The 20,784-nt window shown below is 37.4% G+C and overlaps 1 protein-coding gene across 1 annotated transcript in view; it reads right to left on the bottom strand.

Moving 5' to 3' along the window:
• Window positions 1–555: 555 nt before the first annotated feature.
• The window catches only part of LOC122797790, a 281,499-nt gene continuing 261,270 nt past the window's right edge, over window positions 556–20,784 (bottom strand). Inside the window, exon 5 of the mRNA XM_044066310.1 lies at window positions 556–1,462. Coding sequence (XP_043922245.1) covers window positions 1,317–1,462 — 146 coding nt within the window. The 3' untranslated portion in view covers window positions 556–1,316. The remainder of the gene's footprint in view (window positions 1,463–20,784) is intronic.

The following is a 20,784-nucleotide window of genomic DNA, read 5'->3' as shown; positions in this document are numbered from 1 at the left end:
ACAACCATCATCAGTCATTTTGTGTGATGTTTTAACAATGCTCTGTGTTACAAATGAGTATCCAGTATGTACCCAGTCTGTGGAATGGGACTCATTCTGTAGAGCCAGATGAATACTCTGTCAGCATCATTCAAACCACATACAGTTTTTGCACTTTAGAAGAGGGCATATCTCTGCTTAACAATGGTATTTAGTAAGGATTTATTCTGTTTTCATATTCTACCATTAGTTCTCATTGTGCATCTTGATTTTGTTTCTGTCCTAAAAAAGTAAAAAAAAAAAAAAAAAGCTGAGAGCTGACATACAGCACAAGTGGCATATGCATATCTCTCAACTGTACAGATTTTCACAGAATGTCCAGATTTTTGCTTCATATTTTCGGTTAGGTCCTCATAAAATTTATGGTTTTCTGGCACGTCACTGAGGACTGAAGTCACTAAATAATGACACACATTTGATTTTCAGACTTTATAACCTTCAGCAAATGCATACTAACACAAATCCTATCATTATAATAACTTTTTAATTCTAGAATAGCAATATTTAAAATCTGCCCCTGTTTTTGGTCCTTTGTCCCCCCCCCATTATTTTAGCCCTTGTCCGGAGAGGTTGAGAGCTATGTGCATATGCCATGCCAGAAATGATGGGGTCAAGTCATTCTTGACACCAAAATGCTGCAGGAGTGAATCCTATAAGTCTGCCTGCAAAGATCATGTTATGCTTCTCAGTATCATCACTTCTCATGCAAATACTTCCACTGGCCTCTTTCTGTAATGTCTGGAGCTTATTGTTGTTCTGACTGACACCAAATGAGGTTTTCTGCATATCCATTTATCATCTATAGTTAAGTCATTTCTTACTCTTTGTCCTCTCTTACTTTTTCCAGTTTCAGTTGATTTGCTGTCCATTCTATTTTGGTAAATTCTTGTGTATGATCAGTATCCAGTGCGTTTACTTAAAGTCTCTGGTTTATGTCAAGCAGCATTTTTTGGTCAAATAAAGGCATGCACATTTGTCAATCATTGAGAAATACCTTCGAAGTATTCACAATTCCTGCTGTGAAAGACCATGTAATGTCCATACAGTGTGTACTTCATTTCATTTGGGTTTAATAGCATATGGAAAATGATATTCTGGAGCTCTGGCGGAAAGTACAGCAGTACAACTTAAAAACTGCCTGTAGTGTTACATGCTTAGTACCCGTGGGTAGTACAGAAAGCTAAAACAGTGCTACAAACTGCTTTTTGATAAAGGTCAGTGGCTATCATCCATAAAGGAATGATTTCATGCATAACGGTCTTCCCAGGGTTACAAATCTACAGATTTCCTGTTCTTTCGGCCTTCATGCGAAATATTATTTCCTTAACATTTTCATTTGGTTCCTTGTGAATTGTTGCATAGACATCAATGGGTGGCAGTGGAAGCTCAGCATCTTTTTTCACAGAAAAATCAGCTTCTGTCCCTAACAAATAAAAGAAAAAGAAATGTAAGACTACTATACTGTATTATATTGCTAACATTGCTGTTATTGATAATATATAAATCTTTCACCAAAAGTATCCAATGAATTGTTGTCATTCAAGCATTAATTGTATTAGAAAACCATCCAGTAAAGTCAAATTGAGATCTTACAGATAATCAAGGTTTACTATACGTTCTACATATTTAAAACAAATTTTTACTCATACATAGGTCGATGTTAAATTTAAATTTCAACGTGTCCTTTCCTAAATGCCATTTCTTTTATGAATCTTCCTTTATACAGCTGGTGAGTCAGTTGCTGATCAAAATGCTGATGACCACAATATCATACTCCCAGACATGCCCCCTGCATTACCCATGTTAGCACTTGTTCCTGGGTTTACAATGGTAGAAATATTCAACATTCAAGATTTTTAGAGTCTGTGATCTTCAGAAGTTTCTTCTTTTGTATTATGTTACCGAGATTATGCATTTCAGGATTATGGGCTTTGCCCTTGTGATAGTAAACTGATTAATACAGATACTTTTTAATTAATGTTGTGATTTTTTTTAATAACATTACTAAGAAAGCCAAAGAGATTACAAGGGTTCCACACTAATGTTTTCACACATAAAAAACAATAAAACATAATTTGAAAACTATGTAGTCAAAGAAAGTTTCCAGTTACCAGCCATCATTTTTTAATTTATGAGTTGTTAGTTAATGACTTAGTGACTATTGTAAACATTTAAGAGTATGTTTGGCAAAATGTCCATACTGTAAACATTATTAGGCATTTCTGACAAGTTAACACTTTTAGGGATCCAGTTCCTGTAGTGAACAGTGATGTAAATCTCTGAAGTTAAGTGTACATGGAATGCAGTAGTAAATGGCATTGTAGGTGCATTCTTGTATTGCACTGTTTTCCCTAATGTTTTTATTAGTACTGTTACCCAGTAAGATCCTGTCTATGAGATATAGTACCTCTGCTTGATAGAAGGAATCAGCACCCAAGGGTTGGTGTAAGCATTTTTTTTCTTTCAACTATTGACCATTTAGCTGGAGTGATGCTTATTATGCTTAAGACTCATCCCCAGCCCTTTCCTGAACGTGCATAAATTTGGGTCTATGAACATTAAACCTGGCTTTTGCAATCATTTTCAAATTTGTGACCTAACCGGTCAGTCAGCTGGCACAGAGGTATCACCTTAGGCAGTCTTTATAGGCTTAAGTTATTTTATAGAGTCCCATCATGTTATTATTGCCATCAAGAATCAATGACTGAATTTTACAGTGAGGATTGTCTCACTGCCTTATGAAACTCCACAAGGGCATTGGCATTTTTGTTTTTTGCTCACTGAGGAAGGCAGCATTGCCAAAACCAGTCTGATGTATTTGTTGGTCAGGTGTATTTTTTAATACACCGTGTATTAATATACCATGTATTATTTATAATATGTTTTTCCACACTGAATTGTGCTGACTCTGTTTATTTGAATTGTAGCATTGGCATCAAGCCACGGAGGAGGTATTGGCCGAGGATGATGTCATTCCCAGAATGTCAACTTCAGATATCATGTGTGAATTAGGCAGCTGGCAAATAGGAGTCAACATAAAAGGTTGCCCTGTTCTGCAAGGCAAACTGCCTACCATCCTATACATAGTAAATGAAGGATTCGGTACATACATTAAGTGCAGGTCAGGCTAGGAAGTAGAGATGCCAGGTATGCATCCTTAGCCCAGCCTGTGATGTTATAATATGCAAGCAGCAACTGTGAGTGCCCAGAGCTCTGGTGCTGTGGAATTACAGAATTTGCCAAGCCTTGGGACACCAGAAGTAGAAATCACAAGAGTTACAGTAAACAGCTACGTGTGAAGTCAAATGAAACAAGCAAAAAAAGAAATATAATCTGCTGCAACTGGACAAAGCACAAAGCTTCCTAACAAAGAATAGAAGGGCTTTCAGGCTAGACTTATAGACAAAGACTACATAAACTCTCTCTCTCTCTCTCTTTTCTTTACATCACTTTCTTGGAGGAAATATATACTTTATATACAGACCATTAAAGGAACCATTTTTATTTGAAAACCATTGCTTAGAATACCCCCAGAGATCAGAGCACAAGAACCCTTGGCCTCAGTAAAAAAATAAATTTTCAACCATGCATGAAGCATGACAACTTCATATCTAAAATACTCCCACATCTGTGCAGAAAAGCCTTTGCTCAGTTAAACTCCATAAATCAATACCTCCAAAAAGGAACTGGATGATTATATGGACACTTTTAAGTTTTAGTATGAGATCTGGGGCATCAAACTTATTCACTAAACTTGTAAACATATGAACCTATTAAATTGCATTCAAATTATATGTATTTAAAGAGTTTACACTGCAGATGGAAGTAAGTCTAGCAATAAGCCAGTGGTCAAATATGGGCCTAGTTCCATTTTTTTCTAATTTCTCCCAGTTTCCCCTAAAATTTAGTATATTAAATCTGAGATGAGTGCAAACTGAATATCCTAATAATATCTAACAACAATGCCTTAGGCAAAAAACAGTAATTTAATAGTAAATTAGTACTTTATAGTAATTTTTCTGCTTAATAAACCCAAATGCATAGTAATGAGACTCAGGAATACTGTTTTTTCATTCCATCTATCTATCCTAGTTCAGACTGTTCTGACAATCAGTTTTAGAAATAATATTTAGTATTTAATAACAATGTAGCAAAGATAGTCACTACGGCCATCAGACTCATTGATGTATATTTATTAATTCAGACACTAATATCCTATTGAAGATAAAATCTTTGGTATAATTTATAATTTCATTCTGCTTCTTGTAAGTGTTTCTACTATAGATATGACAATGTTCGAATGTATACAAATAAGTCTTATTGAAAATAATTACAAAATGTCTGCTATAACACACACACACACACACACACACACACACACACACACACACACACACACACACACACACACACACACACACTGAATTTAAATACAACAACTAATAGACATTCAATAGAAAATTGACAGTTCTAAGAATAGGAGCACCTTGAAAGGAAGAGGGCAGGCTGGGAACACAAGTGTGAGAGCGACGAGTGACATGCTTATCATGTAAGAGAGCAATTTGGCTCAGGATATTTTGAGATGGTACAGAATGTGATATCTGCATGAGAATGGGGCTGCTTTATTATGTGAGAATATGGGTGCTTGAGATGGCAGCAAATTGCTAATCAGAAGAAAAAGGTCAAAGCACAAATGAAGAGACAGCAGGAGGGCAGTAGATAGTATGGAGCAGGAAAAAGTTGGGGGGACGAGTATAAGGGTACAGGGCAGAAGCTGTAAGAGGGACACAGGCAAGTGGTATAGCACAAGGATAAGGTCAAAGGCAAACAGTGGGAGATGCAGCAAGGAAAGGGACAACATGGAGAAGGAAGCCAAATTAGAAAGACAGGTAGAGACAGCAGCAACAAGTTATGGATGGGAGACAAAGAAATAGGTGGTTGTGTAGAAACTGCCATCAGTAGAAGGGCAAGAGAGACGTGGAAATAAGGAATACTCAGGCAGATGAGAAGAACTGAGGCTGGGAGATGACTTGAAGACAGAGTGCAATAAAGATGAAGAATCAGTCAGAATACTTTACTGGGAGTTAAACAACCAGTGCAGACACTCAAGGGAACTGGGAGACAGTGAACAAAAGGGAGGATGCTGTAATTAGGAGGGGTAGAAATAAAGGGCAGGAAATGAAGGAGGTAGCAGCCAATGTGGAGATAAAGAGGAGCACTTGATGAATAAGGACAAAATTACCAAGGAGATTATGAGATGAGAGAAGAGATTACAGTAAAGCTAGTCTCAGAGCTTAGACTTTGTAAGAGATGGGAGAAGATAACAAATGTGTTCAATAAGATGTACTCTGAGTAGATGCACATTGTTATGAATTTAGGCACCAACGAAGAGTTACAGAAGACAGCTGATGTGGTAACAATCATGGCCAAAGAGATTGCAGAGAGATGCAAGCATAAGTTATTAGATGCAATGGTCTCACAAGTGTTACCTCTGCAAATAATCAGAAGACGAGGTAGTAAAATAAGGCAGTATAATGCAAGGTTGTAATGATGAACATGGGGGAATAGCTTGGAATAGATAGAAGGATGGGAAAGACTTGACAGAAACAGCAGACAGGTATATGCCAGAGTAGGCTCCATCTTAGTCCAGAAGAAATAGAAGTGCTTTGACATGAGTGGGACAGGTACACCTTAAATATTGTATTTTTAAAATAAAATGGAAGGGAGATGTAGTTGTAAAAGGGAAGGGGAATGGAAAGTGCTCATAGTATAAAGGACACACAACATATTGAGGAACAACTCAGAGTGTGACTAAGTAGAATTACTATGTGGTGATGAAATATACATAAGATCTACAGGAAGACACACAGGTGGGGAGGGTAGACATTTCTGGTATTGCAGAAACATCAGCAAGTGAAGAAATGGGAAATGGACATAGAGGTACCTGGTGCAGGATGTTGGGATGTTAAAGAAGGAAGTAATGGGGATTGAATAACAGTCTGTATAAAGGGGGGATTCCAATATGAGCTAAGAAGAAAAGGCCAAGGTGAGCAGTCAGAGGCAGAATGTAGACAGGTGCCCAGCAGTTAAGGAAGAGGTGGAGGGTATGCTGGTTAATCATCTGCGTGTATCGCCCTCCAGATGAATTAGAAAAGGAGGATAAGAGCTTGTAGGAAGGGATTAAAAAGTTGAGAAAGATGGATATGTTATAGCCACTGAGGATCTTAGTCTACCAGGAGCACACTGGGAAATTTCCATCGCCAGGGTAAATCAGGAGTGGGAGGTGATTAACATCTTGTAACATGAAGAGTTTAGTTAGCTGGTATGAAACTGCGCCAGAAAGGCCAGAATTGTAAGTGTAGTTCTAACCAAGATAGTGGTGATAGGGATGTCCAACTGAAAGTCCCAATAGCCAACCATGATCATGTGCCAGTGCATGTTTTAGGCTAAAGTGAAGAGTAAGAACACAGAGACAAAGATGATGATGTGGGATTTTAGGAAGGGGATTATGATGAGCTTGGGAGGATGTCAAAGATTAGTCAGTGAACAGAGGGCAAAATGAGGAAGCAAATATGCTAAGGGAATGGGTCAGGGGTGCAGTTCTCAGGACTATGGAAAAAGGTTTGAGGAAAACATAAAAGAGGGCAAAAAGGGCAGAAAGTTATTTTTTTTTCATTCCAAAAGTGTATAGCTGGTGAATATGGCAAAATTATACGGTCTACAACAGCTGTTGGGGATGTAAAGGAACACATTACAAGTAGGTTATCAGAAACGCAACAAAGGAGGTGAGATAACAAATGTGCACACTGAAAGGGCAGAAGGGGGGTCAAGATGGGGAAAAATACTTATTTTGATATATAATAGAAACAAGACAGGGAGGACAGACTTGACCAGGCTTAGCAAAGGTGATAGAGAAACACGGAGGACTGGGCAAAGGCTGAGGTAATATATAATACTATACTTTACTCTTTGAAACAGAAAATAAGGGGAGAATGCCACAGTTGAATGACTGAAGAGCAAAGAAGGGAGAACAGTGAATAGATAACAGAGTGAGAGAGAGAAAGAGAGAGAGAGAAAGAAGGAGGGAAGAAGCTGACAGTGAACTGTTAAGCCAGCGACTAGACTGGCAGCCTCATGGGGTCTTCAAAAGTCGGGCCATGTGTTGGCAGACCACCCAGTGGAGGTTTCCTACAGATCATGTACCACTGCACAAGTGCCTGAGAAGAAGGAGGCAGCAAGTGGGGGCACCCTTGTGCAACTGGGTGATAACAGGAAAAATGCACAGAGCAATAGTTCATTTAGCTTAACAACAGTGGCAAGGACAGGTCTATAGAAAGTCATGAGGGAACAGCTGGCTGCTCTCCTAGAAGCTAAAAATCTCCAGGACAGCAGTCAGCAAAGGATCATGGACAGAAGACGCAGTCAGTTAAATCTGATGAGGGAAAGAAAACATTGGGGCTATATTCAGGAAGTCTCATTCCTTGATGATCTTTTGGCTTAACTCTTGTACTCCAAATGATGAAACTATAAATCTGTAATTCTTGTCTGTGAAAAACATGTGGGGGGAGTGTATGGTAGATTGTAGTTACATTTGACAAGGGAAGGGTAACAATAGTAACAAACACTGTGAATGCAAAAACAATTAAACAAAAAATGCACACTAATTTCACCAATGTTGCACCAGTCAGCTTTGAGTACCACACTGTAGAAATAACTAGTATTCATTAGGAAAAGTGAAGGCAGACACAGATGACCAGCAAAACATATAATATAGTATGCAAGTCAAGTCTGTGCCATTGCTTGGCAAAGCCACCCCCCAACACACAGTGCATAAAATGGTACTGTGATCACTAAAACATATAGGTAAACAGGTCAAACACAATAAACCGGTACCAGTATGTTAACATGTGCATGCCCCAATGTCTGAGTGGTTGTTTGAATGGAAAATATACACCTTACCAGCAAAACCCTTACATGTTACTATATACACCTTCACAACACTACTTAAAAACTTAGGAACATAAAAGCATAGGGACAGTGTTAGGCAAGTGATCATGGGTACCACAAGATGTCCACCCATATACACTTTTAAGTAGACAAAATTAAAAGTTATTACTACTCTTTTTGAATACTTAATAATAGTGCCCCCCTCTTAAATCAAGCAGGCCATATTTGATAACCTCAGAGTAAACATGTGTCTACCTATATGTTCATCAAAACTAGTCTTAAAGGTGGTCAAAGTAGCTCCTTGTTTGACCTGTAATGGTAACCTACTCCATAAGTTAGGAATATGTTGAGTAAGGAACCTATCCCTCAAGAGATCCTTGTTTAGTTTTTAGCATGGATTAAGATTCCTTGTGCAGATGTTTATAGAGCCACTGGTTCTGTGAAGAAATAGATCAAATGACATTGTGTCTTTCATGGCTCAGAAAGTAGGATATAGGCCAATTCAGAGCAGATAGCAGGTTACTGAGTATCAGGAAGTTGTGCTAATCTATCAGTATTGTTGAAAAATTTAAGGACTTTAATTTTCTTAGTTAAAAATCTTTGTGGCCTTTTTAGCCAAGTAATGTGCTTGGATTTGTACATACCAAAGGTAAAACTGTATTTGATGATGGGTCTGATAAGGGATACTAGAATAATAGGATGTCTCCTTTGGATCTTGAGGAAATTTCCTTGGAAATTAATTTAGCTAGATAGAAGGATTTACTAACCATGGTGAAAACATCATGACTGAATTAGACCAAGTTGTCTGCATAAGTACCATCTCTTATGACCATATATTTTGAATTGGAATACCTTTTGTTACATGAGTTTGGAACAAATTCTTGGTGAGTGCTGCTGTGCTACACTTTTTTTATTTTAGTTCGAGAGTATTTTTTGTCCACAGGGTGTGTGCATATTCCAGCCCTTGCTGGAGATGTTTTGTATAAATTGATGAGTGGATAACAGTCCTCAGCTTGCATTCATCAGCAGACTTGGTCAACCACACTTTTGGGATATTTGTTTTGGTGTGTCTATAAAATAAATACCAATCAGGGGATCCTTATCAAAAGAGTAGGGTGTTACAGGAGGTGGAAATGGTTAGCTGCAAGATGGGGTTTTGTCAATGCTGTCTGCCTTAGAGTTCTGAGTGTTTCAGTGACATGTTTTACTTCAGCACTCTTCCCATTTTATCCTCTATACAGGTCTACCTGATGAGGAAGATTAAAATGAGAATGCTCAGACAACTTCATTATTGGCTTCCTTTGTTGTGGCATGTGGTGGGTATAATAATGTGGATATGAGTGACTGACTGGAGGGGTGAAGGTCCTTCTAATGTGGAAATTCATGTCTTATCACTTGTTGACTACCTATAGATGGTTGAGGCTGTGGAGAGGATGTAGTTAGCCACATAAAGACACTCCTCTTTCAAAAAAGGGATTCGGACTACCAAAGAATCCAGCATTACCTGACAGTGTATTACCAAACTCAGAATGTGGATTACCTGACAGTGCCTATCTGGGATCATCAGCAGGCACTGGGTCTTTGCCCTCTGGGCCACCCTGATATCTCTCTGTGACCAGAAACTCATCTTATCCCCTAATGATGCGATTCACTTCCCTAATATGTCCTGCACCATACCATGTACATGGGTCAGCCTTCTCTATCACCATTTGTCCACCTAACGTGTGTATGGGCATGTCCAACCCTTGTTATTTCATTCTTGTGTGCGCAGTCAGTGCAGAGACCTAAGGTTGTGATCTGTAGTTCTTGTTGTGCAGGGTGTGATTACCTCAGCCCTCATTTGCCTACTGCATGATCTTGTGCAAGTCACTTAACTATACAGTGCTTGGGGGCAACTGTGACTATGGGCTAGGTACCTCAGTGGTCCCTAGACTTTAAGCCTAGTAATTATCTGTGAATTTTTGAGTACAATGCACCCTTTGACATGTACATGACTATGCACTTAGAACAGCTGGAGCAGCCTCAGTGGTTCCTCACTAAAATAATACAGGGCATAAAAAACATGTCCTATGCTGACTGCTTCAAAGCTCTGCCCTGTAATCAGTCTCCTTCAGACTACTGAAGGTCGATCTATGCCTAACCTACAAGGCATTCTCCTATCTGGCCCAGATGGTTCTGCTACACATTTGCAAAACAAACAGCATTAAAATTATCCAATCTAAGGATCTAAACTTTGTCTGTGACATAAATTAAATGTGTTTGGGGGACAGATATGTGCCTAAGAGATTACCCCTTCTCTGGAACAGACTCCCCATTCATGTGAAAATGATGAGTACAGTGTAACAATGACCTCCTTTTTTCTAGATGAAAAGCCCTTAGTGATGAGGTGTGCCACATAGAAGGATTTCCTGACTGCTGTGGCGATGTGGTTATCGAAGGTGAGACCACTGTCCACCTGTGTCCCTAAGTCTCTTATCACACTTTTGGTGTTTTGTATACTACCACCTATGTGGTAATTCAAGGGAATAACTATACATTTCTTGGCATTGAGCTTGAGCCCATCGCTCTGGCACCAAGCCTCTCTTTCTGTAAGGCCCTTTAGTAGAATATCCACATCATTTGGGGATTCAATAATGGCTCCCAGAATTCAGTCATCTGTGAACTTTGTTGGCCAGAGTCCCATAGTGTTGACCTGTACATCAGAGAAGTAGATGCCAAACAAGAGCAGTCCCAGGACTGAACCCTGAAGTACTCCACTTGTCACTTGTCTGGAGCTGGATTTGGAGTCGGCTACTTTACAATGTGGGTTCTGTCAGTAAGCCAGTTGGCAACCCATTGAGTGACGTAGGGATTAATGCCCAGCTTAGTAAGTTTATCTATGATTCCAGAGTGGGGGATGGTGTTGAATGCCTTGTTGAGGTCCAGATAGGCTGTGTGGACCACCTTACCCTTGTCCATGGCTCTGGAGACTGATTCGAAGAAGTCAATCAGGTTCAGGAGACATGATCGGCCCTTCACGAACCCAAACTGCGTGGGGTCCAGTGTTTGACATTTGCCAATAGGCTGAGAAATGGTGGCTGGTATATACTGGGGGATGACTGGAGGGGTCAGGGGGATAGAGTTTGCCCCAAATCCATCAGCTAGCAGGTTGGCTGGGAGGGGTACTTGTGTTTTGCCAAAGAACCTTTCTCTGGAGGGAATTTCTGCCTAGAACAACTGCCCATAGTGGATACCAGGAGCTACATACAACTTGCAAGCATGAAGGAATGAATCAGTCAGTTGTCTACTGACAATTATAAAATAAAGGGTCAATTTTATTCAAAAATATGCATGCTGATTAGATAGCCCAATCAGCATGCCCATTATAAATCCATCATACACCTACAGAAACAAGTCCACCTGGACTGACCATATGTACTGATTTAACCATTTACAGATTGACTGTTTTTTCCCCCATCATATTTTTACTTACTGACATGGCCATTACAGTCTCTCAAAAATACCAGATAAATCTTAAGGAAATTTAAAATCTCTCCTATTAACTTTTAAAGTGGTTTAGATTAGCAAAACTGAAACAAAAAATGTTGACCTGTTGACAGGGTAAATGAGAAACTCAGCTGAAAAGAATAATGCAGTGTTAGTGGTGCAAAAGGTAACACAGTAATTTTGGTGCAGAAGGCTATGAGTTTTAGTCCCACACCAGGAAGATTGATTGGTGACACTGTAATGCAGCATAAAGGGGCTGCTGCACTCCTGAGTGTGCCATCTCTTGGATGAAATGTTGAACCAATGCTCCATCTTCTTGAATTGGTGGCAGTTCAGGTTGATGTAAAAAATCCCATGGGCCTATTGAAAAGGAGTAGGGGTCCTTTATTTGTACTCTATTTACATATTATTTACACTAATATTATATATTTACATATTTACATATTTTCATCACCAACGTTCACAGTGAAGAAGAAACAATATTTTCTCTACTGGACCCCCACTCCTTCTTTCACAACTGACATTTTATTCTTTTAATAATTGCTAGAAAAAAAATATTTCAAGTCTTTCATTCTAAATAACACAAGATATAAAATATTCTATCTTCTTAAATTGTTCTCTTTTTAATATCCTTATAATATCCATGTGCTACCATATCCATGTTTATATTTTTCTTTTATATTTCCAAAAATATTTCTCCACACATTTTTTCCCATAATTTTTTTACTCTTTTAGAAGTTAAAAACACATGTTCTGCTTTCACTTCTCTTTTTATATGACATATTGCTTTTAACAAGACACTTATTTATACTTAATTTCAATTAAAAATCCTGACATTCTACCAAATTTTTACACCACTGATTTCTTTTCTTTCTTGCAAGTTGTCCTATGGATTAATATAAAATGATTAATCCATTATTTTTTCATGTCATACTTTCCTTTTTTCTTTACATCATCAATTTTTATCTTCCATATTCTTATCTGTTGTAAAAAATGCACTTCATCGTTATAATATTCTTTTTTTATTAGATGTAACTTCTTCCCACATATCTTTATATTTACAATCAAATATCTTTCCCACTATTTTTTTTATCCTTTGTCCATATTAATACTTATATAAATTCATAGAGGCCCATATACTATTGGGTTTATAATTCCTAAGCCACTACCTTCTTTATTCCCATATAATAATCCTTTTTAACTAGATTCAGTCTAGAACCCCATTTAAAAGAGAAAATGATTTGCATTATTTCCTTTTCATACATTTTTGGTACCATAAAAACACTTACTATATATGCCATTTTATTTATCAACACAGAATTAACTAATTATTTTATTCTTATTATTACATTTTCCCATTGTCTTTTCTCTTTTGTGAATACCGAATTCTATTCTTAATACTTTTATTTCAGTTAAAGTAAACTGCATATCTGCTATACTATTAGTGCTTTCTAATCCTTGATTTTTTTTATTAAAATCCATTCTTATTTCTTTTAATAATTCTGTTAAATATTGAATTATCTTTTCCATCCAAAATAAATTTTTTGTTACAACTGTATCATGTGCATACGTCATTATTACAGGAATTTGTAGACACTTTTCCATTATGTATTCTGCCTTTTTCATTTTATTCTTGAGTTAACTATTAAATTCATAATTAAAACAAACAAAATATTACTCATTAGATATCCTTGTTAATACCACTATTCATTTCTTCTTCTCTACTTAATCACCCATTAATTAGTATTCTTACTCTATTGTTTTATAAGCAGTCATATATATTCTTTTATTTTTTTTTACTATGATTGTAGTTATCCATAGATTTCAATAACACTTTGTGTTTTATTGTATCGAAAGCTTAATTAACATCACCTACCATTAATTTCATTTATTGTTCTTCTTTTATAACATCATCTACTACTTCCCTTACAATAATTAAAAGTAATTGACAACCTCTACATTTAATACCAAATACACATTCTTCCATTAAATTTTGTATTTTATTTTCCATTCTCTTCAGTATAATCTTCATAAATATCTTATCATCAGTAATGTTTAATACTATCAGCCTCCTGCTTTTTTATTTCTTCTTTATTCTACTTTTTCATAAGAATTTTACTATTCCACTACAAATCTCCTTATATTTAAAACCCTACTCCAGCCATTCATTCAAAATTTTACAAAATAATCTCTTTGCAAATTCTTGACTTTGTTATAAATTTCATAATTAATTCCCTCTGAACCTGCTATTGAATCTATATTAACTTCTTTTATCATTTTATCTAATTCCTTTATTATTTCCTTTTCCATTTCATTATTCATTAACTCTGTGAATTGTTTGATTTGCCAATCTTTTTGGACTTCTCTATATCCCTTCTTTTTATACACCTCTTCTGTGTATTCTACCACAGTTTTGATAATTTGTGTTTGGTTTTTCTTAATTTAACCATTTTTAATCTTTGTTGCCTTATTATACTATTCTTCTCTTTTACTACTTTTTGTTAATATGCTGACACCTCTTCTTTTTTCCATGTAGTAAACATCTTTGCTTAAATAATAAACTTTTGGTTCTTTCTTTATTTCTTTCATGTATTACTTTTTCTCTTTCATAGAATACTATTCTGTTATATTTTAACTTATCAAAAGCTTTTTCATATCCATCTTTCTTTTATCTTCCAACTTAAATAACTTTCTTTATACTTTTTCTTAAATACTATCCACCAATCAGTCTAGTTTCTGTAAAATTGTACCACTGTTAAATGTTCTTTCCAGAACTGTATAATTACATCCTCTCTATTACCTTCTATAGTCCATTCTTTTTCATTTATTCTTTTTATTAATTTTCCTATCTTAATATTTTCTTTATTCTCTTCAATTTATATCCATATTGTTAGATGATCAGAAAATCCTGTCCTTACTACTCCCTCTTCCATTATTTTTATCCCTTCTGATATTATAAAATAATCAAACTCTTTTAATCATATTTATATTTCTTTCATATGTGCATCTTTTCCTTTCCATAAAGTTAACTTTTCACATTTCATTACCTTATTCATTATTTGTGTATCTTTTCCCTTTTTCTTTCTTCCTTCTCATAAGTCACAATTAAAATATCCTGTTATTGTAATATTCATGCCCACCATAACATAATCTAATATTTGCTGAAATAAATCTTCTCTTTCTTTAACCATTATGTAGGCATAAATTGCTATAATTCTATATATTTCTTTCTGACATCTAATATTCAGGACAGTCAATCTACCCATTCTTACTAAAATTTTATCTAATATCTTATCTGTTCTGCTGCATAAAATTGCAATTCTGGAACAACGTTCATTTCCCACATTCCATATTATGTGCCCATTCCATATGTTTTCTGTCTGGAATCTTCCTTCCTTTGTTATAAACTTTATATCTTCTAATATAATTATGTCTATGTAACAATTTTTGCACCATTCTTTTAGTCCTGTTCTCCTTCTTATGCTTATAAGACTATTCACATTTATTGATAATACTCAAGTTATTCTTTTGTTTTATTTTCCATTCACTTTCTTTATTTTTTCCATCCAGTCCCTCTCTTTTCTCTTTTACATTTATACTATTAAACTTTATTTTTCTATCTTTAACTCTTTTACCTATAGAAGTTTTCTTTTATACCACAGTCCAATTTATATCATTTTCATTGATAAATTCTGAATGTTTTTCTACACCTTTAGCTGGTTCTTTCTCACTAACATCTCTTTTGTCATTTTTATTTATTCTTTTTGTTTTATCTCATCCTTTTCCTTTTCTACCTCTTTACTTTCTTCAGTTTTATTTTCATTTTCTATTTCTGTACAATCAATTGCTAAATGTCCCCCTGTTTACATTTATAACACTCCAACTCACATTTTTTTGCCCCATGTCACACCATTCCATAAATTTAACATCTTTTTTTTTAAGGTTATTCACAAAATTCCCCTCCTTTCCACATAAATAACATGTTCTTAATTGCCCCAGTACTTTAATAAATCTCAGTTCCCATCTACATTTATGGTAGAACACTGGTATATATATATATATATATATATATATATATATATATATATATATATGCATAATTTTGTCATTTCCCATTTTAAAAATAACATTGCTGTTCTATACCCCAGTCCATAAACCCCTATCAGCATAAACTTTTACAACACCCAGCAGTTCTTTACAAATGTATTTCAACTGTCTCTTTAAAGTCTCTCTTTCAATCTCAGCTTAAAATCGGTTATATACATTTTTTTCATCTCTCTAAATGCAGTTTTTATAGTATACTCATTCCATGGATTTTCATTTTTCTTTTTTCAAATTCACTAATAAATTTTGCATACTTTGCACAGTCTCAAATATAACGTCACAGAAAGTCTTTCTATAAGAACAAATGCACTTATCTCTAAAATTATAACCTCCAGAAGTAAAGCATTGTCTTATACCTCATAACTGTTCAATGGAACTTCACACTTATTTTACAGCCTTACCAACAGTCTTCTTTTACTTAAATTCTCCAATTAATTTATTTTCTTTCAAAATGTACTGGTCACTGGCTCGACAAAAGTTTTATTCTTATTCCTTTCTTTATCTCCTTCTACAACTTCTGCTGTCTCCACTTCCATTATTTCTCCATTATCTCTCCTCACAATACTTCACTGCCATCCTCAGGTTCACATTGATTCATCATTGCATGTAATATATTATCCTGCAACCCTCTTGATTGAAAGGTTGTAACAACACACCCTGCAACTTCTTCTCTCAACTCTGCAAATAGGATTCACTGAAACAAATCCTTCAAATCAACTAACACATCATCTCCTAAGCTGGCATTCACCTCTGCTCCCTCAGTTCTGGATTCCATGATGTGCAACATCCTCACAGCCAACACTGCACTAGGACTGAGATGTGCACTCATAATCACTGGTGTTACTAGTCATGATTACAGGAGTGATTTGGGGTCCTTTATTAAATGCAAAAATAATGTTTATTTACAAAATATTTATATATTTACAAATATTTATTTATGTGCAAATATATAAATCTGTTTACACATATTCATAATTTCCTTATCATACTAAATTTTCATCCCTATTAGGCTCCCACTACTTTTCCCATAATCACCATCTGATTTTACTCAATATTGTTGCTAAAATCCATTTACCATTAAACATAATTTCATTTATTCTTTCATGCCATATAACCCATATAACATAAGATAACATTTTATCTATTCTCTTAACATATTCTTTACTTCAGTTCTTATAAAAAATGTTTTAAGCTTGTTTCCTGCCTTTCCTATAAGTTGTCTAGTCCAGATACAGATTTGCTGTATCCAGGACTGTTTATAAGCTTCTGAAACCCCAAGCCTTTCTGTGTTGGAGGGAAGCCTTTTAGCTTAATTTTGTTTCTTAGAACTAGCCAGTTTTCTAGTTTCAGTACTCAAATCTGTTTCTTTGAGCTCAGCACATGTTTAGTACTCATTGTAAGCACTAAATAAGCTACAAATTGCTACAGCACTCAACTTTCCTCACTTGTCTAGAGGAAAACAGTTTTTAGTACTTAATAAATAAGCACCTATCCAGGCATGTCTAAGGGTCAGCTCCCGGTGTTTTCTCCTGTCTACCTGATGAATCTGAGCATCTTGGGGCAATGCAGCAATTGCCTCATGTACACAGACAACCATCTCCTCCTACCACTCAACACTACAACCAGTGAAAGATGCACTTATATAACCAAACTGGAAGCAAAGCTCTCTTCACCCAAGACTGGACAAGACAGTCAAGAGGAGAAGGTAAACACTTGCACCACACCACACCCATCACATAGTCCCTCAAAACCTACACCACCAAAACACACACATAGAAACATGACACAGACACCTACATTCGTGGAGGCCCTCAAAAAAAATCTACCCAAGCAACAGGGACCTCCAAAGCAGAAATGCAAGCAACCTCCACCCCCCAACACAACACAAATGACACATAGCTTACAAACTCAGTGTGCCACTCAACCACAGCCCATAAGGCATAACAATGTACCCAACACTCTAGTCATAGGTGACTCTATAGTCAGGCACACTAATGTTCCACTCACCAGGCTAAACAAGGAGAAAGTTACTGTCAGCTGCCTGTCAGGTACCAGGATCTGCCACATAATGCATGCACTCAGGTCACTCCACAGCAAGTACAAATATGACTCTGTCATTGTCCGTGTTGGTGTGAATGACCTGAGACATACCTCCCTGGACTACATGAAGAGAGACATGGAGGAGCTTTCTGATCTTGTAGCCCAGGCAGGTATGACCCTAGCCCTGAGTAGCATCCTGCCATCACCCAGAACAGTACAAGGACAAAATGATTGACTTCAACAATTGGCTAGGCTTCTGGTGTCATTCTAAGGGGATCCAGTATCTGTCTGCCTGGGATAACATGATCGACAAACCATGATGCTTTGCCAAAGATGGCCTGCACCTGTCAACCTTGGGATTCCGGTTACTGGCTAAGGCTCTTGCCACCCTTATAGTGCCTTTTTTAGGAAAGATTCAAATGGCAAATTCACCACCATAACAGGTACAAGCAAGCAAAATCTGAGGGTAATGCTACTTAATGCTAGAAGTCTAAAGTTCAAAATGCACTCACTCGAGGCACTCCTTAAAATGGAGAACATCGACATTTGTACAGTGAGAGAGACCTGGTTCAAGGCTCCAGAGAGCACCCCTGCATTACCAGGCAATTATAATTCATACTACACCTTTCGGCCACCTAACCTGGACTGAAGCACTAAAGGCAGAGGCATGTCCATATTCATTAAAGATATCCACACCTCCAGGCTAGTTGCCCAGCATGATGCATCTGAGATTATCCAAGTGCAACTAACTCTGAGCAAGAGCAAACAGCACCAGTTTCAAACATTCTAAGTTTGTTCTTGTTTCTGAATTCGTTCTAACTCTGGGCAAGACCACAATGCAAATTGTAGCTTACTACAGATCCCCCACCATGCCCCAGGATTCCCACTCCTCATTTCTTGATACACTGGAAAATATTAGGGTACAACCTAACACCCTAATAATGGGCGATTTCAACTACCCCACCATTAACTGGAAAATTACTCGAACCAACTCCTGTGCTCAATGTTTTCTGGAATTCATAAATTCCAATGCCCTGGATCAATTTATCCACACCCCCACCAGGGGCAGCAATATCCTAGACCTGGTCATTACCAACATGGGCAACCGGTGTTCCACACCAGAGGTCAATTCCTCATTGGTCAGATCTGACCACAAGCAAATCACCCTAGACATCCACATCCCACCCCCACTCCCCATTAGGGAAACCACTGTAAAAAATGTTTCCAAAGCCAACTTCACGCTTCTTAAGACAGAAGTGGCAAACTTCACGACACCCATGCTGACGGACAATAGAGATACAACTGCTGAATCCTATACAATTGCACTTTATAAGCACTTACACGAGTGCATGGATCATGCAATCCCTAACAGAACCAAGATGCTATCCTCCAAAAAAGGAAGCCAATCTGGTGGTCCCTTGCTATAAACAAACTCTACAACAGAAGAAAGAAACTGTTGCAAAAAAGAGTAAAATCCCATGATTGGAGGAACTCCATGGTTAGCCTCAGTAAGAAGCTGAGATCCCTCATAAAATCCTCCAAAGCTAGTTACGAAAACAAAATCGCCACTGATTCTAAAGACAACCACAAAACATTCTATAGCTATGTCAAGAATCTCAATGGCAATACTCAGATCTGCTCTGAGTTACAGCACAATGGCACTAAATATACAGAACCAAATGATATTGCCAACATCCTGGCAAATAGGTTCAGTGCTAACTTTACCCCTCTCTCATCCCCTAAAGGGCCCATCTCTATACCGGAAGAATGCAAAGTACAAAGTACCTGTAATCATGGCTGCACAGGTAAAAAACACACTCTCCAAAGCCAAGAACACAGCATCCATGGGACCTGATAACATCCCAGGCTGAGTTCTACATGAACTACAGAACGAACTGGCACCCCACCTAAGTACCATGTTCAATCATAGCCTCACCTCAAGCTTTGTGCCCACTGAATAGTGTACAGCAACATTTATCCCACTCCACAAAGGGGGAGCCACCATGGACACCGGGAACTACCACCCAATTAGCCTGATGAGCCTGGTCTGCAAGGTTATGGAGCGTGTCATCATGGAACTTATAAATAATGACATTGGTAATCTCCAGACTCTGGACCCTACTCAGTTCGGGTTTGTAAAAGGCAGATCATGTCTCCTAAATCTGATAGACTTCTTTGAAGAGGTCACCAAAGCCATAGATGAGGGTAAGGTGGTTCACACAGCCTATCTAGATCTTGCCAAGGCTTTTGACACCATCCCCCACTCTGGAATTATAGACAAACTCACTAAACTAGGTATAAATCCCTATATGTCACAAGATGGGTTGCCAACTGGCTCACTGACAGAACCCACACTGTGAAAATAGCAGAATCTAAATCCAACTTCAGACCAGTGACAAGTGGAGTACCACAGGGTACAGTCCTAGCTCCTCTCCTGTTTGGTATCTGCTTCTCTGAAGTACAGGCTAACACAGAAGGTCTTTGGCTAACAAAGTTCACAGATGACTGCAAACTAGGAGCCATAATGAAAATTCCTAACAATGTGAACATCCTACAAAAGGGCCTCACTGAGACAGATGCCTGGTGTCAAAGCCATGGCCTCAAGCTCAATGCCAAAACGTGCATTGTCATCCCTTTTGGTAAAAACTCTGTACCCATGAACTATCACATAGGCTGTAGTCTACTTAACACCGAAAGAGTGATAAAAGACCTTGGGTCACAGATGGACAGTAGTCTCTCCTTTGATAATCATATCACCACAGTAGTCAGGGAATCCTTCTATGTGGCACACATCATCACAAAAGGTTTCTCATCCAGGAAAAAAGAGGTCATTGTTCTCCTCTACTCATCACTCATTAGACCCATTATAGAGTACAACGCCTCTTGTGGTACGTACCTCACAAGACATCTACAACAACTGGAAAGGCCACAGAAATACCTCACAAAGAGGATTACCAGCCTCAAACAGATGCGCTATGCAGACCGTCTCAAAAATCTCCAGGTTTACTCTGTTGCATATCACCTACTCAGAGGCGATCTCTGCCTAACATACAAAGCTATGTCAAACCCAGAGCTGTTGGACATGCTCCACGTAAAGAAATCCCAATCCCTCCGAGCTACACGCTCTAGGGACCTAAATCTTGTCACCACAATAAACAGAACATGCTG

Source organism: Protopterus annectens, chromosome 3.part1 (genome assembly GCF_019279795.1).
Source record: "Protopterus annectens isolate FY-2018-M chromosome 3.part1, PAN1.0, whole genome shotgun sequence".
NCBI lineage: Eukaryota > Metazoa > Chordata > Ceratodontiformes > Protopteridae > Protopterus > Protopterus annectens.
The sequence above is the reverse complement of the archived record's forward strand: the minus strand, read 5'-3'. Positions and strand labels throughout refer to the sequence as shown.